The sequence below is a fragment of the Ursus maritimus genome, unplaced genomic scaffold, assembly GCF_017311325.1.
Source record: "Ursus maritimus isolate PB19 unplaced genomic scaffold, ASM1731132v1 scaffold_13, whole genome shotgun sequence".
NCBI classification, from domain to species: Eukaryota; Metazoa; Chordata; class Mammalia; order Carnivora; family Ursidae; genus Ursus; species Ursus maritimus.
This window is the reverse complement of record NW_024423675.1, coordinates 9,726,793-9,753,853: the sequence shown is the minus strand read 5'-3', so window position 1 is coordinate 9,753,853 and position 27,061 is coordinate 9,726,793. Positions and strand designations below refer to the sequence as shown.

The following is a 27,061-nucleotide window of genomic DNA, read 5'->3' as shown; positions in this document are numbered from 1 at the left end:
AGCAAATTTCCAAAACAGGTAGGGAGAAGCAACTGTTTATGTATGAGGAAAACCCCAGAAGGCTATAAGCTGATTTTTTCAGCAGAAACTTTGTAGGCACTAAGAGAGTAGCATGATATATTCAAAGTACTGAAAGAAAAAACCTACAACCAAGAATACTCCCCCTGGCAAGGTTATCATTCAAAATTGAGAGGAGATAGTTTTCCAGACAAACAAAAGTTAAGAGTTCATCACCACCAAATCAGCCTTACAAGAAATGTTAAAAGGACTTCTTTAAGTGGAAGAGCCCATAATTATAATTAAACCATGAAAGAAAAAAATATATTGAGTATACAGTAAAGGCAGTAGAGCAATCACTAATAAAGCTAATATGAAGGTTAAAACACTAAAGTAGTAAAATCAACAATATCTTAAAATTTAGTTCAGGGGACTCACAAAATAAAAAGATGACTATATACATAAAATGTGGAAGGGGGAGTAAAATTAAAGTTCTTGTAAGAGGTGTTTGAACTTCTGTGACTATCAACTTAATATAAACTGCTATTTACTTAAGATGGTGTATATGAACCTCACAGTAAACAAAATCAAAAACCTATGATACGCAAAGAGTAAAAAGAAAACCAAGCATTACATTAAAGAAAGTCATCAATCACAAGGACAGAGAGCAAGAAATAAAGTAACAGAGGAATTACAAAAGCAACCAGAAAAGAATGAATAAAATGGCAAAATGCATATCTATCAATAATTACTTTAAATATAAATGGTCTGTATGCTTCAAAGGACACAAAGTGACAGAATAGATTGGAAAAAAAAAAAAGAAGAAAGAAAAAACCCACCTATGTGTCACCAACAAGAAACTCACTTCAAACCTAAGACACATACAGCCTGAGAGTGAAGGGAAGAAAAAAGATATTACATGCAAATAGAAGCAAAAAAAGACCAGGAAGTAATAGTTATATCAGACAAAGCTAACTTTAAAACAAAGACTGTAATGAGATAAGCAAGAGAATTACAGAATGATAAAGGGAATCAGTCAAACAAGTAGACATAACAACTGTAATTATCTATGAGCCCAATATTGGAGCACCTAAATGCATAAAGTAAATATTAACAGACATACAGGGAGTCATAAAATAATAGTAGGGGACTTTAAACTTCCCACTTACAGCAATGGATAGACCATCCAGGCAGAAAATCAATAAGGAAACAGGGTCTTTGAATGACACATTCGACCAGATATACAAAAAATATTCCATCGAAAACCAACAGAATGCAGATTTTTTTCCAAGTGCTCATGGAACATTCTCCAGGATAGATCACATGTTAGGCCCAGGATAGATCCAGGATAGGCCACAAAAGTCTCAGTATTTTTAAGAAGACTGAAATCATATCAAGCATCTTTTCTGACCACTACAGTATTAGAAATCAATTACAAGAAAAAGCACAAATATGTAGAGGCTAAACAACATGCTACCACCCAAACTATGGGTCAATGATGGAATTAAAGAGGAAATGAAAAAATACATGAAGAGAACGGAAAATGAAAAAAACAAGAGTCAAAAAAATTTTAGACACAGATAAAGCAGTTCTAGGAGGGAAATTTATACTGATACAGGGAGTCTCAAGAATAAGAAAAATCTATGATAACCTTACACCTAAAAGAGATAGAAAAAGAAGAGCAAACAAAACCCAATGTTATTAGAAGGAAGAGAATAATAGGTCAGAACATAAATAAATGAAAGAGAGACCAAAAAAACAGAAAAGATCAATGAAATGAAGAGGTAGTTCTCAAAAAGTTAATGAATAGACCTTTAGCCAGATTCATCAAGAAAAAAATACAATTCAAAATAAAAGAGAAGTTACAACTGTCAGAAATGCAAATTATAAGAAACTACTATAAAAAATTACATGCCAGCAAATTGGACAACCTAGAAGAAACAGAAAATTCCTAGTAACATACAATACTACAAAACTGAATCAGGAAGAAATAGAAAACAGGAACAGACCAATTACTAGTAACAAAATCAAATCAGTAATGAAAACACTCCCAACAACCAAAAGCCCAAGAGGAGATGAGTTCACAAGTGAATTCTACCAAACATTTAAAGAAGAGTTAATCAGTAATCTCCTCAAACTATTCTAAAAAGTAGAAGAGGAAGGAAACCTTCCAAACACATTCTAGAAGGCCAGCATTATCCTGATATCAAAACCAGATAAAGACCCTACAAAGAAAGAAAACTACAGGCCAATATCCATGATGAACACAGTTGCAAAATTTCTCAACAAAAGACGGGGCACCTGGATGGCTCAGTCAGTTGAGCACCCAACTCTTGGTTTTGGCTCTGTTCATGATCTCAAGGTCATGGGACTGAGCCCCATCTCAGGCTCTGTACTCGGTGGGGAGTCTGCTGGAGATTCTCTCTCTCCCTCTCCCTCTGCTCCGCTCATGCCGTTTCTCTTTCTCACTCTGTCTCTAAAATAAACAAATCTTAAAAAAAAAAAAAAAATTCTCACCAAAAGATTAGCAAACCAAATTCTACAATAAAAAAAAAAAATTCATCATAATCAAGAGGCCTTTATTCTGGGGATGCATGGATGACCCAATATTTGTAAATCAATCATCATGATACACCACATTAACAAATGATAAAAATCATATGATCATCTCAATAGATGCAGAACAAGCATTTGACAAAATTCAATATCCCTTAATGATAAAAACTCTCAACAAAGTGAATTTAGAGAAAACATATCAACATAATATAGGCCATATATTACAAACCCACAGTTAACATTATACTCAATGGGGAAAAAATGAGAGCTTTTCCTCTTGAAGAATCAAAACAAGGATGCTAACTCTTGTCACTTCTATTCAACATAATAGTGGAAGTCCTAGACACAGCAATTAGGAAAGAAAAAGAAAAGGCATCCAAGTTGGTAAGGAAGAATTTAAGCTATCACTATTTGCATATGACATGATACTGTATGTAGAAAACCCTAAAGACTCTACCAAAAAACTATTAAAACTGATAAATAAATTTAGTACGGTTGCAGAATATAAAATTAATATACAAAAATTTTTTGCATTTCTATCCACTAATAACAAAGTAGAACAGAAATTAAGCAGACAATTCCATTTACAATTACACAAAAAGGAATAAAATACCAAGAAATAAACTTTACCAGAAAGGTGCAAGACCTGTACTTTGAAAACTATAAAACGTTAATGAAGAAGATTGATGGACATATAAACAAATGGAAAGATATACCATATTAATAGATTGGAAGAATTAAGATCATTAAAATGTCCATACTACCCAAAGCAATCTACAGATTCAATGCAATCCCATCAAAAAACCAACAGTATTTTTCAAGGACTAGAGCAATAATACTAAACTTTGTATGGAACTACAAAAGACCTTAAAAAGCAAAAGCAATTTTATGAAAGAAGAACAAAACTGGAGGTATCACAATCCTAAATTTTAAAATATACTATAAAGCTCCAGTAGTCAAAATAGTCTGTAGTGGCACAAAAATAGACATATAGATCAATGCAACCGGGTAGAGAACCCAGAAATAAACCCACACTCACAATGTTAATTAATCTATGACAAAGGAGGCAAGAACACACAATGGAGAAAAGACAGTCTCTTCAATAAATGGTGTTGGAAAAACTGGACAGCTACATGCAAAAAAATGAAACTGGACCAGTTTCTTACCACACACACAAAAAATAAAATCAAAATGCACTAAAGACCTAAACATGTGACCTGAAACCATAAAACTCCTAAAAGAAAACAAGGAATAATCTCTTAAGACACTGGCCTTAGCAACATTTTTTTAGATATGTTTTCTCAGGCAAGGGGAACAAAACAAAAATAAACTATTGAGACGACATCAAAGTAAAAAGCTTTTGCACAGTGAAGAAAACCGTCAAAATGGAAATGCAACCCAGTGAATGGGAAAAGATATTTGCAAATGATATATCTGATAAGGACTTAATATGCAAAATATGTAAAGAACTTACACAACTCAACACCAAAAAACCCCCAAAAATTTGATTAAAAAATGAATGGATGACGAATCTGGACAGTTCTCCAACAAAGATGTACAGTTGGCCAACAGACACATGAAAAGACACTCAACATCACTAATCATCAGAGAAATGCCCGTCAGAACCACAATGAGCTATCACCTCACACCAAAGAGAATGATTAGCATCAAAAAGACAAGAAATAATGACTGTTGACAAGGATGTGGAGAAAAGGGAATCCTTATGCACTGCTGGTAGGGATGGATGTAAGTTGATGTGAACACTATGGAGTGTTCACAGTATGGAGTGTCCTCAAAAAAATAAAAATAGAAATACCATATGATCTAAAAATTCTACTACTGGGTATTTACCCAAAGAATACAAAAATGCTAATTCAAAAAGATACCCCTATGTTTACTGCAGCATTATTTACAATAATAGCCAAGATATGGAAGCAACCCAAGTGTCCACTGATACAAATAGATTATACATATATATACATATTATATTATATTATATTATATATAATGGAATATTACCCAGTCATAAAAAATGAGATCTTGTCACTTGTGACATGGATGGACCAGAGAATATTATGCTAAATGAAATAAGTCAGACAGAGAAAGACATATACCATATGATTTCACTTATATGTGGAATCTAAAAAAAAACAAATATACAAAGCAGAAAGAGACCCATAAATACAAAGAACAAATTGGTGGTTTCCAGAGGGAAGGTGGACGTGTGGAATGGGAAGTGGGACATACAGTCTTCCAGTTATGGAATGGATAAGTCACGGGAATTAAAGGCACAGCATAGGGAATACGGTCAATGACATTGTAATGACATTGTACGGTGACACATGGTAGTTAACACTTGTGGTGAGCACAGCATAATGCATAGACTTGTTGAATCACTATGCTATGCCCCTGAAGCTACTGGAACCTTGTATGTCATATATAATTCAATAAAAAAGAAGATACAAACTTCCACTTAGATAAATAAATCCTGGGGATGTAATGTACAATTACCAATACTGTATTAAATAGTTGCTAGAATAGATTTTAAAAGTTCTCATCACAAACAGAAAAACATTTTGCAACTATGTGGAGTTATGGATGTAAACTAAACTTATTTTGGTGATCATTTAGCAATACATATATGTATATATACGTATATATACGTATATATGTGTATGTGTATATGTGTATGTGTATATGTGTATACATATGTGTGTGTATATATATATGTATATATATAAGAACATTATTGTATACCTTGAACTAATACAATATTAAATGTTAATATCTCAATAAACTGAAAAAATCCACTCTATCCTAACTATTGAATCCAGAACTCACATCCATCAGGACCAGTTTGTTAATTAGGTTGTTCATATTTATGCTACCCTTGCAGATTTAGATCTACTTAAGTATGTTAACTACCCAGACAAACCTCTGGCAAGACAAATCAAGAGAAGAGGAAAAAAAAAAATTATGAATGTAATGGGGGATATAACTAAGTAGTAACAAAACAACTATATGCTAACAATTCTGAAAACTGAAAAAACATGGAAAAATTTCTTGAGAAAATATATATACCTTATGAGATGTGACTGAAGAAAAATTAAAATTTTGAATAGTCCTGTGACTATAAAGATAATGAAGCAGTGATTAAAAATCTTCCCCCAAGGGTGAGGTTAGATAAGAGTAATTTTTAAGGATATATTCTTCTGGAGATCAAGAGAAAAATCAGGCCTAATACATGTCAATACATTATCAGAGAGCATGTAAAACAGAGAAACAACTATGGTAACAATTATAAAAAATAAAAAGACCTTGAATATGATCTAAAGAGCTCAGCTGGCAACTTGCCTCACCTGGGCTGCTCACAGGCTGATGTGCCAGGGCTGTCGTTTGGGGGCAGACGCTCTCTCCATCACACTAACCATAAACCACTACCGCACACAACTTCTGCCAGGAGGGAAGAACATCTTCATAGATGGGATTTATTGGAATGAACAAATTGCGATACAGAAAACAAAGGAACTGGTGGGAAGGAGGCATTTGTAAAGTTCTGGGAGCATGACAGTACTATCACCAAAAATTTCTAGATTTTTTTGGCTTATGAGAAAGAGAAAGGTATGCCACTTTCCCCACTTCCAAGCTATTATTTTATTTATTTTCAAAGCTCATCCTGATCTTTATTTTCACGAGGGCTCCAACATTTCTTAGGCATCATTTTTAGGAAGCAGGATGAAGTCTAGTGGCTAAACTAGCTGCACAAAGAGAGCTCAAACCTCCTTCTATGTGTAAACAGCTCTTCCTTCCGTAGCACTGCAAAAAGTAACCTCACTGAACCACTTGAACAAACTTCAAAAGGAACTTCAACCACTCACCTGGATACAAGCCAGAGGCTCATTTGTCCAAATCGAATATCCACCAACTAAATATATTCTCTCATTATGGACAGCAACTCCAGATTCATTTTGGCCTAAAGTAAAGAGAATTGAATAAAAAGAAAAAATAAATCCATTTCCTTGCATGTCTTAATTAACCCTTTTGCCACTGAGGGATACAATTTCCCCCCGTGGCACACTTGTCGGCTCCACAGGATTTCTGCAGCAACTAATCACCACCTCCCAGCACTCAGAGGGAAAAATTAACCACTCTTTCACAGAGAATGAATCTGTGTCAGGTCAGAACCAAGCCAAAACACTTACTAACCAGCCAAGTGGGTAAATGCAGCATTAAATACAGCAATAATAAGCAATAACAAAATAAGAGTTCTACACCACGTTGTATGCCAATTACTTACAAGCAGTGGAAACAAGGTATATTTTCAAAGAGCAAAATGCCTCTACAAACACTTTTAAAGCAAGTACACGTTTGTAAAGTAACAGCTGCAACCCCAAGAAGCCAATAAAACAGGCAATCCCCCAGTGTCCCCCAAATAAAGACAAACAACAGCAAAGATTGATAAAGGTACTACTTTTATATATATATATATATATAACATAGACAACAGTCCTGAGGCTATATTAAAGTTCCCGATCTGGGAGCAGCCCGGGTAGTCTCTAGATACTGACACGCCAAAATGATGAAAGCTTCCTACCCCATTTGAAAAAAGAAGACAGAATAACTCACTACCACCTATTCTTCCCTGGAGGCCATCAGAGAGTGAGATAGTCTCTTTTAATTGATGGGCTGACACCGGATTGACTGCGGTAATAAATAAGCTGGATCCTACGGCAGACAGAATCACAGATCCAGGGACCGAGGGGCTAAGGTCTCACCATAGCAGCTCGGAGTGGGTTAAGTACTTGTAGGTGGGCCTCAAAGATCATTTTCACAGAAACAGCAGCTCCACACAAGGCATCTAAGCCCCGCACGCTGGTTCCACGCGTGCTGTTGCCTCACGGGCGCAGCTGCGAGCGGTGGAGCCTGTTAAGATGTCCCAGGTGCCAATCCAGCCCACCATTTGAGTTTGTGATTTTCCTATTTAGTAGAGCAGCCTGGAAGGGACCTGATCCCCTGTAGATGTTTATAATACAAGCCGAGAAGGGAGAGAAAGTTTTCAACTCCGTAAAGAAATGTTAGGGGTAGATTGTTCACTGCTTTCCTTTTATTTCCTTTTCGGATGAGGAGGGTCCAGACCTAGTCTTGCCATGGGAAATGCTTGAACCGCTATGTGGCCAGAAACACCAGCAAACCCCTATGCACAGAACTGTTCTAAGATTGAGTTGTTAGGAGAATACAGCCAGAAACCGTACTTGACAGTAACAATGAAGACCAGACTCCTGACTTCAAAATATATAAAAGAGGACTAAAAGCACAAAGAGAAAAATAAATTGCTTTGTAAACAGTTATTATTTCTCCGGTTCCTCTTAATTGTCTCAAAGTTCCTATGTGAATATTCATTGACAAGAAAGGACTGACATACCTCTCCCAGCCAAGTGAGAAGATGCACGAAGGTAACAGAGGCCCTGAGAAACCAGCTCAGCCACTTGACTGAGTCACATTTTGTGAGATAAATAATGTGCACCTTTCTGGTTAATAAACACAAGTTGTTCTGTCACCATGCACTTGATATTTAGGGATGCATGGAAGATGGATAAGAAAAGTGTAGCAATTTCTTGAATCTCTGCTTTTCCTGATTTACTTAGTCAAAGGTATTTACCAGTCAACAGGTTGAAGCTGCAACGCGTCCACTGGTCAGTGTCTATGTTATAAGAATCGATATGCCGCACGAGGATCCGGTCGTTATTGTAGTCCAAGTCATTGCCCCCAAGAACGTAAAGCTTTCTTTGAACAGCAGCCATGGAATGGTAGACCCTTCTCTGCAGCATGGGGCTGCGGCTTATCCATTTATTCTGGGGGGGGGGGGAGGAAATTCAGGTGAATTTGTTAATAGGAGATCTCCACGGCAGAAAACAGCAGTGCCTCATCAGTAGCTGGGACTCTAGTTTGCCTAGCACATTCTACTGGAATGTTGCTTACATACTTTGAAAGGTATAGGCTTCTTACCCGAGAACCACATATTCCAACTTTATTTTGCAACGTACAAAGGCATTTCCTCTTGCTTGAGTTGCATTTTATAGGGCATTTCCATTTTAGAAGGGGAGCACATGAGAATATAGAAATTTTCATGACGGTTCTCTCACCCAATTGAGAGAACTTACTCATGCAAATTGCTTAAGAGTGAAAGCACATGGCTAGGTATAATGATTTAAGAAAACAGACTCTCGATCCAGAATGCCTGAGTTTATAACCTTTGTGTGACCTTGGGCAATGTACTTAAGCTCTCTGTGCCTGTTTTTTCATCTGTAAAGTGGGGAGAGTCATACGGTACCCGACAGGCTTGTTGTAAAGATTAAATCAGTTAATACAAAACATTTAGAAGAGTGCCACATAATGTCCAATAAATATACACTTTAAAAAATTATTGTAATAGTAATCACTGGTTACCCAAGGCCTCTACATTAGCTAGAGCTGGGGTGACTCTTGTTGTCCTTTCCAGAATTAACCTCCCAAGATCAATGGAAGAGCAAAGATCTGGTTTCACAACAAAGTCCCATATTGCCTTTGTATGAGCTCCTTTTAACATATCTATAATCACATCATCTACCAAACTGGGAAAAGTTATTCCTAGGCATACGTTTGTTTTGGTAGAAGGCCAAATTTTATACAACTTCAGGAATAGTGAAACCTCCACTATTTGGTTCTAAGTCACTCTCAGTAATGAGAAAGACATGCTCCACTCCTCTTAAATATGGCTCCTTTCAAAAATCTAATGTAAAACGCAAAATTAGATGAAAATCAAATACGACCTTAATTTTAAATCTTAACTAAGCAATGGACAGGTAAGCTAACCTAACCTACAGGAAGAACCCAGATTCCTTTTTGCCAAGAAAAATTTGGATTTCGATAAAAAGATCATATGACGTTTTTAATACATAGAATTTCACCAATTCACAAAGCTGTTAAAGGAATAAGCAAAAAAAAAAAAAGTTTACATAAATATTGGTCCATTCGCTAAAGGCCTAGCTACTAGCTCATTTCTAATTTCTCTTTTAAAGATAGACTTTAAAAAAGAGTGGTTTGTACAGGTTGAAAGGCTTGCATTTATCTGCTCCCCCTATTTAAACATGTCATAAGAATCTCTTTCCAATCAAATGTCTTCTTTAATAAAATAGCCAGACCTTTATTTCAGATACTCTGTGAAGAAATATCTTCAATACATTTCACATGAGTGGATTTAACTCAAAACTCTGATGATGCCTTCCTTAGGTGCTTTCTACGAGGCAACCCATTCCGGTATTAGGAATCAACGTTTGCATTAGCAGTCCGGTCCCCTGCCACAGGACTGTGGACGCCATCTGGTTTGTAAAGCCTGCCTGCATCCCCTGATTATATCTTTAGCTTCCTTCACTGCCGTGCCTGCCAGGTGAGCCGCCAACCACTGCAAAGGCAAAGAAACAGAGAGGCCTAGTGGGGTCATTCCTAATAAGCTAGCGTGTGAATACTAATCAGTAGTGGGGAAGCAGAGGTCACCCCAGCCTGCCTGTTGGCAGGTAGCGATGTGCTCTGTGGCAGATGGCAGGCATTATCGACTCTCCACAAAGGCCTAGAAGAGAAATAAGCACCAGGGCTGAATGATAGAGTTATTGAGATTCCGAGCAAGATGCAAGCAGATGTGATGTTTGCCAGTACCCACCGTAAACAATATGCCAGCAGAATTTTTAAAAAGAGCATGTGTGTACAAACATGAAACGGAACTCATTTGAGAAATGTTAACACCTTCTTCCTCTTTAACCACGTGTGCACCGAACTCAAGCAACTGCAATTAATGATCCCTCTTGAGACATCTGGCCCATGGACATGTGGTCTCTGAAATCTACAGCTTCTAATGACATCAGGAAACACACTTGCAAAGAGAGAAACACCTTCGTTAAATTCAGAATCAAATAATGTTGAAATAAAAAGACACCACGTCGACCGAGGTCATTCAGGACACACATTTGGTGGCTGATCCTGACCCAGGCTGCCAAAGCCAACCTGTTGTTTCATGTTCCATTATCTCCAGCTGATGAATATTAAATCCCCAGATCAAATCATTTTGGAGTACTTTCATAATCATGAAAAATATTTACGTTACCAAAACCACAGAAATGGTGAAATTCTGAAAACATCTGCCACGGCCACAGACATTTTGGTAGAAGGAAAAGAGAATAAAAATAGTTCTTCTTTGGGGACAAAAAAACTCACTGAATCTGGATGGCAAGTGGGCAGAAGAAGGGACAGACACCATCAAAATGTTTCCAGTTCAGGGACCAGCCATTAGATGAACGACCTCCTCACACTTTTCAGACACTTCTACTTCAGACCTGTCCTGGACACCGCTCTACGGCATTCTGTCTACACTGAGTTAAATAAAAGTTATTATTTTATTTGGGAGTAATGAAACAACAGGCATGTTCCCCTCTTCGAACGACACGCCTTCTAAAAGGACACACGACAGGTCAATCGAAATCCTCTTTGGATGCCGCTGAATCTGAACAGTCACTTGAGATAATGGAAATAAAGGGCATTTAGCTCATCAACTTATCTCCCCTTTTTTCTACATTATGCAAAACTCTGAAAGAGTTAAGCATTGTGTATCGCATAAAACGAAAGGAGCTGAAATTTTGTGAGGGGAAGAAAAAAAAGCAACCAAAAGGCAGTTTATCCAGATGCTTCCTTTTCTCTATATAAGTTTAAGATGCGTGTGTGTGTACAGACTTGGCATTTCAACTACTAATTACTGTGGAAATCTTTTAAAATTCATTTTAATTAAGGTAATGAGTTTTTCTTCTATGATTCTTACCTGGTTAGGTTCATATACCATGAGTCTGTTCTGATACTGTGCTGTGTTAGTTACTCCACCTGTAATGGATTAACATGTGTTAGAGCTTTCGTGAATACGAAATAGGATATTCCAACATAAGAATGAGATACAATTAAAGGAAAATTAGCTACTGCTGAGGATCTGTTTGTATACCCTCGTGGTGAACCCATGACATAATTAAGAAGCTTATTGTTGAAGCAGTTTCATTTTCAAGACACATTTCAGAAGCAATCCAGTTGAGAGCAAGCAACAAGTATGCTGAGATTACCAAGAGGCCCCAGTTCTGGCAAGCTGCTCTGCATGGCCAGCATGAGGGGCAATGGATGGCAGGCAGTGGGAATGAACACCGCACACATAGACAAATCTCTGTGCAATCTATGCCTGGGACAGAATTATATGGAAAATTCCTGTCCTTAGCTAAACTGGCAATTTTACAGCTCTAACCTTCTGTACGCCAACACAGTGATCTCTTGGTATCTCTTTGGAGGAATCATTTCTAAGAAAAGACATGACTTATCAAAAGAAATCTAGAGCCAGAGCCGTCCAAAAGAATCTAACGAGAGCCCCCAATGTGAGTCACATATGCAATTTTAAATTTTCCAGTAGCCACATTAAAAACTAAAAAGAAACAGTGAAAGTAAACTTAATGTAGATTTTATTTAACTCAACATAGCCCAGATATTATCATTTCAATGTGAAATTAATATACAAATTACGGAGGTATTTTATCTTCTTTCTTTCATATGGTCTTCAAATTCCAATGTATATTTGACACGGCATATCTCAATCCAGACTAGCCACATTTCAAGTGCCCAATAAGCCACGTGTCACTAAGGGTGACCATATCGGACAGCTCACATCTGGAGCACGGCATGAAGTCGGTGTTGTTACCAACTTATCCTAACGCCTCCTGACAACTGCTTAGATCCAAAGACTCAAGACCTTCTGCTCAATCAAGAACCACTAAAAAATCATCACATTTCCAACAAATCTTCTCCTATCTGTCCTCGTATTTATTTTTACGTCTGTGGTGTACACTGAACCCTGTAAAACCCAGAAATTACTGATTCTACTTTAATTTTTACCATCAAATGGGAGAACTAAAAAACATATAAAACAGCACTACAAGAAAACAACACTAGGAGATATTAAATGCTAGGTAATAAAATAACAAGAATATGAGAACACCCCCTGAAAAAAAAAAACTCTTTAGAATTAGTGCCTTATACAGATGCTCGTTTAAAATGAGTGACATTTTACTAAGTATCACAAAGAAGCAGCTCATTTTGCAATAAAGATCTAAAACTGAGCCAGACTAAAAGTGCTTCCTGTTGAAATTTTTTGAATTCAAAAAGTGTGTACTGTTCCAATAATGACCAAAAACAGCCTTAAGCTTTTTCTCAGTTTGACTAAACTTTAGGCAGGCCTCTTTCTGTCTTTAGGTCCCTGACATCCCTTTTCTTAGAGCACTTGCTTTAGAAAACCTGTAAATTCTTTCTCCACCTCCTTGCGATAGAGATCATTTAAGAAGCTTCTTGCAAGTTTTATGACCTAGGAATAACTTCCTCAAAGACCCAGGAGCCATCCCATTGAAATGTAATCATCAGGAAAGGTAATGTCGCTATCTCCCGGTTTCTATGGAGGACGGTAGCAGCCTCACTTTGCTGGGTGCCAATCAGCAAACACAAATGGCCTAATCACAGAGAAAAACATTGACGAAATCAGGAGTGAGTGAGTGAGCTCATCCATCACATTGATCAACCTTCCTCCAAAACTCCTTCAGCACTTTTCTCACTGAGAAAAAGCTCAGTGTTTAAAAACCCTCCTGCCTCTTATTCTTCAGAGGAGTTGATTATAGACTGCATTGTCTCCCTCCCCTATTGCAATAGTCTTGAACAAAGTCTTCCTTGTCTGCTTAACTTTGCCCAGTATAATCTTTGCTTTGACAGTTCCAATACTTTGAATAGGTCACCACCGTCAACTCCGTGGCCAGGAATCAAGTCAACGAGAATCCAGAGGATTCGTACGCAATCCTCAACTGAGCTGAATAATCAATCAATACTCATGGCCACATAAAGGGAGGGGAACCTGTCCAGGCCAATTGTTAACTCTCTCTTGAAACCCCAATAAGGAGATTATTTCTTTCATATAATTGATTATGGCTTTCATTAACTGGAGGGCTTTTTTTTTATATTCTCTCTGAAGCCTGCAACTACTTTTAAGATCAATGAAAGCTTTATCTGCAGAGTAAATCCACAAAGAACAGAGGGAAACGAGCTTCCTGCCCTCAAAGAAAGTCTTCTCTGCATTTCTTATTGAATGTCTCATTTTAAAATAAAATCAAAGGAAAAGAAAATACATTTAAGCAAGCTGAGGCTGAAATGCCTACATAGAGTCAAAACGTATGTCCAAATAAACACAAGGTATGTTTGCTTTTTCCTCCCAACCTTCCTTTTCTTTTATCTGATTAAAAATCGCATGTCCAATCATTCTTTCTCAGCATAACTACACAAGAATGATCAAATCTACTGAGACCTCGCAAGTCTTCAGGGTTAAAATGATTGCCAAGTGCTTTTGATCTGGGCCATAAGCACCAGATTAATGTCCAGCTGGCCTATAATCATTTCTCCAAATGAGAGGGAGCAGAGGGTAAAGCTCCCACCCATTATTTCAAAACTCTGACAGTTTCTCCCGTTGTTTTAGAAATATGGGACGGAATTAATATCCACCGCAGTAAACTATCTGTTTATGACACTATTTGAAAATATTTACACTACTATATGTATCAGACTTGGCCCATTATAGATTAAATGTACAACCAATGGATTAGAATATAGCTATTACATCCTCTCTCCTAGGCAGGGCATACAATTTATCTTCGTGCTCTTCAGAATTACTATTTACTCTCTTCTACAGATGCATTTGTGATAGTTTTTTTCTCCTCTTCATCTGCACGCAGTAATGAGATTCCTTTACCCTTACATACACATTTTTACTCATATGACAACGTTTAAAAATGAGATACTGGGTTACTAGGTGGAAGTAAAAATAAAAATCCTAGTTAGTTATTTGGTTGATTACTTCTGGAATGTTAAACCACAGGAGGTGCCTAAAAAGCCTAGTGTTGTAACTTTTGCCAAGTCAGGATTGCAAAGGAAAACCTTAGAAATTGGTTCTCTTGCTTTCCTCCTTCGAAATAATTTACGCACGATCGTATGAATAAAAACCATTTGTTCTCAGTACAAAAAAATAAATTTAAAAAAAAGCATCCGAGTTTGCGGCCCACATTTCTTTAGCTGTGTTATTTGCAGAGCTTTATCATTACATTCTCTTCACACAACACTCTTCACTTTTAGATTAATCTGCTGAAATGAGATGCTAAGGATTTGCATACAGATTTGACTATACAAAAATAGATATGGAATTAATAACAGTCTCTATATGTTTTAATTTCTCCTAGACTGGAGTACCCTTGCCTGCAGCAGTATTCCTGGCTTTGAAAGTCATCAAGCTGATTTGCCCGCTCTGGGTTATGATGCCACATGCTGCTATACTGTCCCCTGCAATCAGAGCACTTGCAAAGATAGACTCTATGCCTCTCTCTATCGAGTACATTTTATAGATTGGCAGTTTTGATCTCCCTCCCCCACCCCAGCGGGGGATAATCTGCATCTTAACAGCTTTCTATAGATACATTTGTCATTAAATATGCCATCTCGTATCAGCATCCATTTTTAAAGCCAAGTTTTCCCTAACTTTGAAGTGCCACAGTCGAAGTTAAGACTTTTCAGCCAAAATTGAAAATGAACAACCCTGTCTTATACTTTTGAACTGTGACTTTAAGATATACTGCAGGTTCCCCCAAAGTCAAATAAGTCTTTAAAAACTGCCAGAAGGAATGAAAAGTTACCACCATGCTACCAGCAATGAGAAATGCTTTCTATCATCAAGACAAGAGCAAAGCATTTTTCTTAAGCTTCCCTGTTCAGCTCTTCACGAAACGTGGTGACAAACGGATGCATGCATACGGGAGAAAGGATGACAGGTGACGCCAAACAAGCGACTTTTGTCTCCACTACTGGAATTCACTGACTCCCAAACCCATTGTGCTCAAAAGCAACCACTGGTCAATGCTGACAAGGTCTATGTGATAGTGTGTTTAGGAAAACAGCTCTCAGTATACCTCGGTCGGGGTAGGTCAGTCTGCTGGCTCTGCTATTTTTTTTCCGAGGACAGAAAGCACATCTGTTGATAGACTGCACTCTGCAGTAGGAACGTGTGGTATGTCATACAGCGCTAGTACCCTTCGAAGGACAGAGCAGGAGGCAAAGAACTGAACGTGTCCCCGCTCTCAGGGAAGGCACTGCGGGCTGGAACTCTGCCAGCCGATTCAGACTGCGGAAAACCATCTCAAGTTCTCGGCAGCTCTCCTGGAGGCCTGCAGTGGCCAGCTGTGTGCAAGGCTGGGGGAGAGCGTCAGGCTCCTTTTTGACTCTGTCCTTGCGGGAGCACTGAACACAGCCGGGCTCAGGCTCCTCATACGCAAACCGGAGACAACGACATCTCTCTTACAGGTTTTGGATGACCTACAGACAGGGCATGGAGGCGACCCGCAGAGCAAGTTTATTACAGTACTGTAGTAGTCTGTTTATGGAAATTTCTTTTTTTTTTTTTTAAGATTTTATTTATTTATGTGACAGAGAGACAGCCAGCGAGAGAAGGAACACAGGAGGGGAGTGGGAGAGGAAGAAGCAGGCTCCCAGCGGAGGAGCCTGATGTGGGGCTCGATCCCAGAGCGCCAGGATCACGCCCTGAGCCAAAGGCAGACGCTCAACCGCTGTGCCACCCAGGTGCCCCTATGGAAATTTCTTATCATTTCCATAAAAAGTACAAATGAGTATGTATGGAATATTGAAAACATAGCAAATATAATGAAGTATAGAATACTGAATTAATGAATGAATTTTGTAGTCTGAAAGAGATTTCTTATTTTTTTTCTAATAACTAGAATTACTGGCTGGTTTATAAGGTATCAAAGAGGCTTTTCTCTTTAATAGTTTAAAGCTCCTCCTCCATAAGTGTGCTTTAATTCTCAAAAAACTAAAACTTCACATTTGTTGTCCAATTATCAAAAGAATGACTGGCATTAGTTATGAGGTCACATTAGTCATTTTTTAAATAAAGCTCATGACTAGTCCTTAATAAAAGGGACGCCATGAGAATATTTACAATAAATAAAATTTCACAATAAAAAATAAACTTTTTATTATCTATTTTTACATGTTAGACTGTCCATATTTATAGTGCTTATAACACTACATAAACAATTAAGGCCAAGAATCCTTCTACTGAATTAGCATCTTGAATAGGAGCATACTTAATCCATGCATTAAATTAAAACTACTATCCATATTATTTCCGTCACACTTGAGGAGACCACACAAATGGATGGCTAATTAATAGACTCAAAATCCATAAAGAAAGTCTCAAACTTACAAAATACCTATAAAGAAAGGGTGATGCACTTGAAAATATAAATTTTTAAATTATATTTATGTCACTTAGAGTGAACAGATACAAACCTGTGATGCAACACATGAAAAGAATGCACCACGTGTTATTTAAAATAAACGCAATGAGAAATGAAGGTAAAATCCACCACAGTGCAGATGTCATCTGCCCTTTAAAATCTCAGTAAAATTCTCTCTCCCATTCCTCAGTCTACAGAAAGCTGAAATCCTGCCTCCAAAGATTTCTGCCCGTTCCACGCAGGGTTAAGCTCTCAAGGTCACCTCTACCTGTCTCTAGTGTCCTGGCTCGCTGCGTTCTTGTTGGATCTTTTATCTCCCTCCTGCCACCAATCAAATTCTTCAGCCATTGCCCATTTCCATGATGTAGCTTTAACCTTCTCTCCTCTTAGGAACAAAGAAAATGACATTATTTCCCATATTTTTAGGTAAAGTAATTCCGCTCCCTCTTTAGTCTACCTCTTTTTAGATCCATCTGGTCAGACAAAATGGATCACCTAAACAAAGGCTGTTCTCTCCACAAAAAGGAAGACATTATGTGGCTCAACTCTAGGCCCTGAGAAAAGTGGCCAGTGAAACAATCAGAGAAAATCAAATGATCGTTGATCTAAACAAGTCTCCAGGTGTGATTATTCTTCAGTATCTTTGACTTTCAGTCACGTCACTTGGGAACTCTTTTTACAATGTAAGCATCTGTTTTTGAGACGTTTGTTGGAGTGATAAACAACTGGATTGTATGGTTTTGTGGGAAAAGCATGGTTTTCAAAAACCAGAGACACAGAGATCAAATTTCGACTTCGTCAAATACCAGCTGTGTGATCTATGAAAATCACTTAACACCATTAAGCCTCATCTCGTGAGCAGCAATGTGAGGGTAGACAAAGTGCTACTTCTTCAGAATAAAGGGAAGTCTGTTTAGGATAACACTTTTGTTAATTATTTTGGAGAATATAGGTGATCTGATTGCTTTCTTCAAGTCACTTAGCTCTCTTATTTTTAATTTTTAATTTTTATTTATTTATTTATTTATTTAGCCGTTTGGTTCTTTTAAAAGCATTGGAGAATGGTCATTTCTGTTTGGGTTCATCTCAGTATACTACTGTAGTGGCTTTGTTTTACTCTTTTTCAGATGGGGAATAGTAAAGGCTGGGGCAGAAGTGAAAAGAAAGGAGCAAAAAGTCACTGCTGGAGACAGGTTGTGAGAATCTAAGGCCACAAAGAAGATTTCATTCTTAGGGGGTACTCTAGGTCACTAAGAACGTTTAAGTGGACATGCCACATTACCAAGCTCCAAACCTCTAGCAGCCAGGTGGCTTCCTCACATGGTGGCCGCCTCCAGGGGCAACAAACAGACACTCTCTCGTGTACTGATGAGGAACAAACTTCGTTCTCCCTCAAGCAAGCCTTAAGCCCTTGGCACTCACCTAACCCAACAAGCTGAACCTCTTCCAGCAGGGTCCTCTGGACTCTTCACAGCCTAAAAACCTTCTATCTTGACTGAATCCAAGGATCTGCCCTCTCCAATTCTTTGGTAAGTACCACCAAAAAAAAAAAAAAGGACAGAAATTTACAAACTGGGCCACCACAATTTTGCTGTTTCCGACCTTAGTATGAGCTCTGACACTTAATTTTTAAAAACATTCCCTCAGAGGCTTTTTTCTTCCCCAAGGCCACCTCCCTCAGATCCTCAACCTAGTCCTGACACAGCACAACCTCAACAGACAACCCTTTGTCTCCCTGGACTCCATGGACAAGGAGCCTCCCCAGGTCCCTAATCATCTGGGGGCTTACCTAGGTCCACGTCTAGCATCGGCTCCTGCCCTCCGGGCTTAGCGCTCGATAGGTCTCCCCTTCTCCTGTCCAAGACCGCACCCCTCCCCAAATCCCTCCTGCCTGAGACCCTATGCCTATTGTCATTATGGTACCCCGAGGACTTAGCACCATTCCTGGTACCCAGGAGGATGCTCTCAGCCCTTACCAACCAAAGAACGCCTCATTCCCTTCACCTTCGATTTTGCTCTCTCCTTCCCCTTATCTACCAGTTAGCTTACTGACCTTGCATCCTTTAAAAAACTTCCCTCCTTTGACTCTGGATTTCCTCCTCTAGTTAATCTCTCTTCCCTCAGCCGAACTTTCGCCTTTTTCTTTCCTTCCTACTCTCCTTTGTTCTTCCTAAAGCCAAACTGCTATTTATTAATTTATAATGAAAAAATGTGGCTGTCACATGGGCTGAAATATGTGTGTACCTAGAAACAGCACATCCTCTCCCGGCAGGCGAATCATAATAACCAGAATGTTGTAAGCTCGGATTCAGGAAGAGAAGTTTAGATGGTATCCCGGTATTTCTGGCTTACATTTGCACTTCCTACTGCCCCACTCTTCTTTCACACCCTGAACCACTGCATTCTCACTTCTACTTTCTTCCACTCCCCTATAACTACTTTCACTGAAGTTACCAAGGGGTTCCTGATTGAAAATTGCAGAGAAAATAAATATTCTGGACCTTGATGTCCCAGCAGTACTGGACACGTCTCACCATGCCCTTTCCTTTTTGCTTTTGATTTCCTTTAACACTCCTCCTCTGACTTTGCCCATCCCACATTCTCAGGCTCCTTCCCCAGACCCCTCCTCTGCACCCTCCCGGCTAATAGTTCCCACCCTTCTGCGTTGGCCCCTTTCCAGTCCACCTCTTGCCCATCTGTCTCCTCCCACTCTCTACTGCCTCATTTCATCTCATCCAACTTGCCGTGAGCCCCTCCTCTCTGATATTTGCTCTGAAAAACAGAAGAAAAGGTCCTGTCTCTGAGTCTGAGGGCCACGGGTTTTAAGGAAGGTATAGCCTGCGAAGGGTAGCTGAGGAGGCTACAGCTGAGGGCGGGTGTGGAAGGACACTAGTGTAGGGTGCAGAGAGGGCTTGGGGAGCTGAGTAGATCCCACACCAAGCCCTCCTGTCAACTGGCCTCTTCCCACAGGGGTCAGCTGCCCAGGCACAGGCACAAAGTGGACCATGGGGTTTGTCCAAGAGCAAGTGCTCGCTAGAGGGCAGGACAGGAGAATTATTGAAATGATCGGACCATGAAGCCCACACACGAGGACAGGGAGGGGTTAATGTGTACATGGGAAGCAGCCAGTGGACCTAAGGCCAAGTTAGGATGAAGGTGCTATGAACCTCTGTGAAACCCACATGAAGTACTCCTTGCTTTGCACTACTGTCCCTGGGAAAGACTTTGATCCTCACACGTATCACACAGGACCCTATAATCATCTGCTGAAGAGTCTGTTCCCTCTACTACACTGTGAGTCCTAATTCAGGACATATGTCTTACTCTTCTTTGTCACTCCACACTAGCCTGGAAGAAGACTAAGGGAGGGTAGGAAATGTGCACAGCATCTCCTGGCTGGGGAGAAGCGCAGCAAGTTTCGCATGCTCTGTGATCTCAGGATACCACAAGCCAGCCTCCAATGCACCCCCTGCTAATTACCAATGTTCTGTACGTAATTTTTTAGATAGAAATAAAATAATATTTACAAAGATAGAGAAAAGCTAAAGCTACTGCATTTAAAAAATGTTTATGAAATTTTACATTGTTCTAATTTTAATGAATACTGGAAAAGCCAAAGTCCCTCTAGTAGGTTTGAATAAATTAAAGTTATTTAAAATGGGGCAATGCAAGCTTCATATAAATTTAATCAAGATAAAAATAAGCATATCTTCTAGGGAGTTAAAGAAGCTTTAACAAATGTTCTTTCATTAATGAAATATCTGAAAAGTTCTTTGATTGTCAGCTCCTAGAGGGTAGGAAGTGTGTTTGCTGAATTAATCTTATTTATCTATGACCCAGCACAAGACTTAATAAGGATGTAGCATTCACCAAGAGAATCAAGAAAGCACTAACTACTGCTTTTGAATAAATGTAGTACCATTTGTCTTATTTTTATACTTTTAAAGCACTAATTTCGTGGTTAGCTTCCCATTATCTTGGTGCCATTTGACAAAAATGAAAAGGTAAGTTGTTCTGCAAGACAAGCTCAGGATTAATTTTCACTCACAAAAAGGGATCTTTTTAGTAGTTCACAAACAATATCTCACAATGGAGAGCATACCTTTTAAAGCACAACTGCAGGATATTTAACGCTTCTTTTGCTTCAGTATTGTGAATTTCAAGTAGAAATGATGTGGAGCATTTGTGAATCGGGTCACAGTGTCAAATGCTACAGGAGCCTGTAAAATTTGACTATCTCTAACATCTTAAATTAAATGCTAATGGGCATATCCATATAGCCTGATTTTCTGAATTCATCTCTGCTTGTCTCATTTTAAAAACCACGGACAGGTTTCAAGGTGTCCTGACCCCAAAGTGGACAGAGAAAAGGGAGGGAGTATGCAGAGTCAGTGAACAAGCTAGAAATACTGAATCTCTAAAGAAACATTCGCTTTGTGTTTTATGGAACAGAAATAAGCTCCTAAAATCCACATTCTAAAATCCTTACTTCCTTAACCTCAGGCAAAGCTTGCAAACTACCAGAAGTATGCCAATGACCCAATCCCCCATCAATTAAATTGGAAATACTTGATTATTTGGTAAAGGATAAGGAATAGCCTCAAATATTTTTATTTGCAACAACAAAGCTGGGTAACACTTCTAAATCAGTGATAGGGTGACATATACCTGCCTGGTTTTTTTTAAGGGGGCCATTAGCAAATCTAGTACCCTTCCCCATTCATGGTTAGATTCACAATTGATTTATTATAAGCTGGTCCTAAGGAAAGAGGCAGACGACTGAAGGTATTAGAAATGTCACTGGTGATTTCCTTTTCTTTCCAATTAAAGGTATTATACTGTACACGGGGAAGTGAGTTTTTCATCTCAAGTACACAGTAGGGAGAAACAAACCTGAGAAAATTGTGATTGTTTTCATTAAGTATGGTTAACACAGGCAGCATACATTAGTGCAAAAGAAGAACAAAGAAAATGTATTTCTTTCACAGTGGGGGAAAAACAAAGTGATAGAGCAATAAGATATAATAAGTTGATATATTTGACAAAATGGAAAAGGAAACATACAGACCCATATTGAAAGAGAAATCAGCTTGATACCAAGATGACAGATCCACCCAGTCAAGTATGAGCTTCTGTGTCTTTCTAGGGCCTCACTAAAGGAGAGCTTAAGTAGTCATATCTTTAAGAATATGTAAGGGAAACTGCAGCATCTTTTAAAAAGCTATTTTTATAGCTAAGAAAACAGGAAATATTTATTAAAATATTTGTGAGAAATTCACATAAAATTTAGAAATGCAAAGCAAATTTAGGAATGCATTAACAACATATGAAAACTAAATGAATCAATGGAAGGAATGTAAGTTGGAAGAAAATATAAATTACATTGATTTCATTAATCCATCGTTGTTTTGTTGTCCAAATCAAGCACAGCAAAGCCAACAAGACATAGTCCTGGTGGTTATTTTCTTAAATACTGAAATATATACTTAAACAAAAGATAAATGAAGTTTTTAGCTAAATATATCTACATAACTAATGTTCACACTCACATCTAATGTTTATTTGGTATATAAGACCAGCAATTTATTGGATCCATTTCATTTATCCTCTTCCTTAATCCAATTCTTAACTTCATTCATTAATTATGGAGCACTTAAATCCTGACAGGAGCTACGTTTCTTCAATGAAAATCAATGAATTGACAATAATTGAGGCATTATCCCGAGAAGCCAAAACTATGGCTGTCTCCCTGTTATTGAGGACAGCAGCAGGAAAAATGGGCAGAATACAAATGAATTTAATTTAAATGCAAGGGAGAATTTTGTCAGAGAAGATGTTAAACAACTGGAGAAGATTATTGAAGAAAGCTGAGAAGTCTTCAAGATTTACTTAAAGGTGATTGCTTCTCCCACTTATGTCAATGGATAAATCATCCAGACAGAAAATCAATAAGGGAACAGTGCCTTTCAATGACACATTAGACCAGATGGACTTAACACATATATATATATATAAAACAACTAAATACAATTCAACCAAAAACAGCAGAATATAAATTCTTTTCAAGTGCACATAGAACATTCTCCAAGAGAGATCACATGTTAGGCAACAAAACAATCTCAATAAATTTAAGAAGAGTAAAACCATATCAAGCACCTTTTCTGACCATACAAGAACAAAACTAGAAATCAATTAGAAGTAGAAAAAATGGAAAAAACACAAACACATGAAGGCTAAACAACATGCTATTAAATGAACAAAAAAAATGGGCCAATGAGGAAATCAAAGAGAAAATGAAATAATACATGGAGACAAATGAAAATGAAAACACAATGGTCAAAAATCTTTGGGATGCAGCAAAAGCAGATCTAAGAGGGAAGATTACAATGATACAGGCGTACCTCAAGTAACAAAAAAATTTCAAATAAACAGCCTAACCTCACACCTAAAATAACTAGAAAAATAAGAACAAACAAAGCCCAAGGTTAGTAGAAAGAAGAAAACAATAAAATTCAGAGTGAAAGTGACTGAAACAAATAACAACAACAAAAAGACAATATCAGTGGAACCAAGAGGTGGTTCTTCTAAAACATAAACAAAACTGATAAACCTTTAGACTGACTCATCAAGAAGAGCAGAGGACTCAAATAAATAAAATCAGGAATGAAGATGGAGAAATAACAACAAACATCACCAAAATACAAAGAATTGCAAGAAACAATTACGAAAAACTCTAAGATTTTATATATCTGAGAGAGAGAGCGCATGAGTGGGAGTAGTGGGGGGTAGGGAGAGGAAGAGGGAAAGAATCCCAAGCAGACTCTGCACTGAGCGTGGAGCCTAATGCAGGGCTCAGTCTCAAACCCCTGAGAGCATGACCTGAGCCAAAACCAAGAGCTGGAAGCTTAACCAACTGAGCCACCCAGGCACCCCATCTATGAAAAGTTTTATGTCCACAAATTGAACAACCTAGAAAAAACAGATAAATTCCTAGAAACATATAATCTTCCAAAGCCGAATCCAGGAAAAAATGAAAAATCCAAAATCCAAACTAGTAACAAAACTGAATTGGTTATCAACAACTCCCGACAAACAAGTCTAGGACTAGACAGCTTCACAGGTGAATTCTGCCAAACATTTAAAGAAGAGTTAATACCTATTCTTTTCAAACTATTCCCAAAAAATAGAAGAGGAAGGGAGCTTCCAAATTCATTCTGTGAGGCCAACATCACCCAACACCAGATGAAAACGCTACAAAAAAAGAAAACTACAGGCCAATATCCCTGATGAACATAGATGCAAAATTCCTCAACAAAAGATGAGCAAACTAAATCTAATAACACACTGGGATCATTCACGATAAACAAGTGGGATTTACTCCTGGGATGTAAGGACAGTTCAATATCCACACATCAATCAACATGATACATCCCATTAACAAAACACAAAATAAAAACTGTATGTTCAGGACTTCTTGGGAAGGCAGAGTAGGAGGAACCTAAGCTCCCCTCGTCTTGCAGATACAACTAGATAACTGCCACCTCAGCGTAAATAACACAAAATATGACCCAAAGATGGTGGAACAGACGTTCCACAGCTAAATGTAGAGAAGAGGTTACATCAAAGACAGTGGGAAGGACAGAGATGCAGTCAGGGGCTAAAAAGACCTATTGGACAGTCAGCAGAAGGGAGGGACTCCATAGCCCAAGAGGGGAAAGAAAAGGCTCACCGCAGGAAGCCTACACAGGGAAGACGAATCCCCATAGCAACTGGCTTTGAAAAGCTGAAGGGACAAAATTCACAAGATCTTACAATCAGAGGGGTTTAAAGCCTAGAACTTTAAAAAATCAGCAGGCTTGTGGGCTGGGAGGGTGAGAGGAAACGGATTCCCCACCTTTAAAGAGATGGCACAACAAACAGTCCCGCAAAGATACGGCACAGAAGCAGCAGTTTAAAAAACACCTGGGGTATACAGGAGGGCAATTTGCTTATTAATCTCAGACTGCACGCTGTAGGGACAGGGATCATTGGGAGACTTTTCCAAGAAGAAAATAGCTGGTGGGCACCATTTCCCTCCTCCACTCCAGCCTAGATACATGGACACCTGCTGGGACCAGCACAGTGCCAACAGTCCCCACCTAACTTGTTAAAAGCACCCACCCGTGTTGTCTTACAGACACACCCCACGGCCAGGCCTCAGCTCCGGATCCCTCCCACAGCAGAACCGCACAAACCCTGCTAACACCACTTGACCTGCCCCTGAATGCTTCTCTGGGTCCACCTCCTCCATCCCAGGCGGCCTCGGTGGAGGCAGCTGCAAGTCCCCTCCCACTAACACAAACTGTGCTGGCACCATACACCCCATCCCCACATTCTCCCACAGTTCAGTGATACTACATCTCTGGCAAATGCCTGGTCTGCCTCAACCTAATCCCAAGGTGGCTCCACACTGGCTCACTAACCACGGGCAAGGACCAAGCTGACCACAATAGGCAAAAGGAACCAGTGCAGATGACTGGACAAAAGGCAAATGCAGCTGAACCACAAGAGCAGGGCATAGACGACACACATTCATGACACCCCTAAAGTGCCAGGTTCTGGTGAACAGGGGACATCACGCTGCAGGGCACTACAGGACCTGGTCTTCATAAGGCCACTACTTTCAAAAGCAGCAGACGTAGCTGACTTTCCTAACACATAGAAACAGACACAGAGAGTTACGCAAAATGAGGAAACAGAAGAATATGTACAAAATGAAAGAAGAGGACAAAATCACAGCCAAAGACATAAACAAAACAGAGATAAGTAATATGCCTGAGAGAATTTAAAGTAATGGTCTTAAAGATACTCACTTGACTAGAGAAAAAAGAAGAGGATCTCAGTGATACCCTTAACAAAGAGATAGCAAACCCTAAAAAGAACCCATCAGAGATAAAGGACTTGATTACTGAAATTAAATGTATGCTAGAGGGAATAAATAGTAGACTAGAGGAAGCAGAAGAACAGATCACTGATCTAAAGGACTGAGTAATGGAAAGCAATCAAGCTGAACAGAAAAGAAAAAAATAATAATAAATGAAAATAGACTTAGGGAATTAAGGCACCATCAAGCATAAGAACATTCATATTATAAGGATCCCAGAAGGAGAAGAGGGAGAAAAGGGGGCAGAGAATTTATTTGAAGAAATAATAGCTGAAAACTTCCTAAATCTGGGGAAGAAAACAGAAATCCAGATGTAGGAGCCACAGAGAACCCCCAACAAATTCAACCCAAGGAGGTACACACCAAGACACATGGTAATTAAAATGGCAAAAAGTAGCAATAAACAGATAACTTTAAAAGCAGCAAGAGAAAAGAAAACAGTTACAGACAAGGGAACCCCCACAGGGCTATCAGCTGATTTTTCAGCACAAACTTTGCAGGCCAGAAGGGCGTGGCATGATATATTCAGAGCGCTGAAGGGAAAAACCACTGAATGCAAGAATATTCTATCCAGCAAGGCTATCATTCAGAATAGAAGGAGAGATAAAGAGTTTCCCAGACAAACAAAAGTTAAAGGAACTCATAATGACTAAGCCAGCCCTATAAGAAATGTTAAAGAGGACTTTTTGAGGGGAAAGGAAAGAACATAAGAAGGAGTAAGAAAAGCAGGGAACAGAAAAGCAGTAAAATTAAGTATATCTATAAAAATCAGTCAGGGGGCGCCTGGGCGGCTCAGTCAGTTAAGCCTCTGACTCTGGATTTCGGCACAGGTCATGATCTCAGGGTCCTGGAATGGAGTTCTGCATCAGGCTCCCCACTATAAATCTTTAAAAAGACCAGTCAAGGTGGGGCACCTGGGTGGCACAGATGGTTAAGTGTCCAACTCTTGGTTTTGGCTCAGGTCTGATCTTAGGGTCCTGAGATCAAGCCCTGAGTCGGGCTCCCCGCTTGAGGTGATCTGTTTCCCATTCGCCCTCCATCTGCCCCTCCTGCTTGTGCTCCCTGTCTCTCTCTCTAAAATAAATAAATAAATCTTTTTTAAAAAGACAGTCAAGGGATTCACAGAATAAAAGGACGTATAATATGACACCATATACATACCTAAAACGTGGGGGGGGGGGGGGTAAAA

The 27,061-nt window shown here is 38.8% G+C and overlaps 1 protein-coding gene across 2 annotated transcripts in view; it reads right to left on the bottom strand.

Moving 5' to 3' along the window:
- Positions 1-27,061, bottom strand: part of KLHL32 (kelch like family member 32) — a 254,364-nt gene that overhangs the window by 44,537 nt on the left and 182,766 nt on the right. The window contains exons 8-10 of one of the 2 annotated variants that reach the window (XM_008705018.2): positions 11,399-11,457; positions 8,213-8,405; positions 6,432-6,526 (exon numbers count right to left, since the gene is read on the bottom strand). In XM_008705018.2, the coding sequence (XP_008703240.1) occupies positions 6,432-6,526; positions 8,213-8,405; positions 11,399-11,457 (347 nt within the window). Of the gene's footprint in view, positions 1-6,431; positions 6,527-8,212; positions 8,406-10,332; positions 10,460-11,398; positions 11,458-27,061 lie in introns of those variants that run through there. The other variant, XM_040627558.1, reaches the window with a different exon arrangement.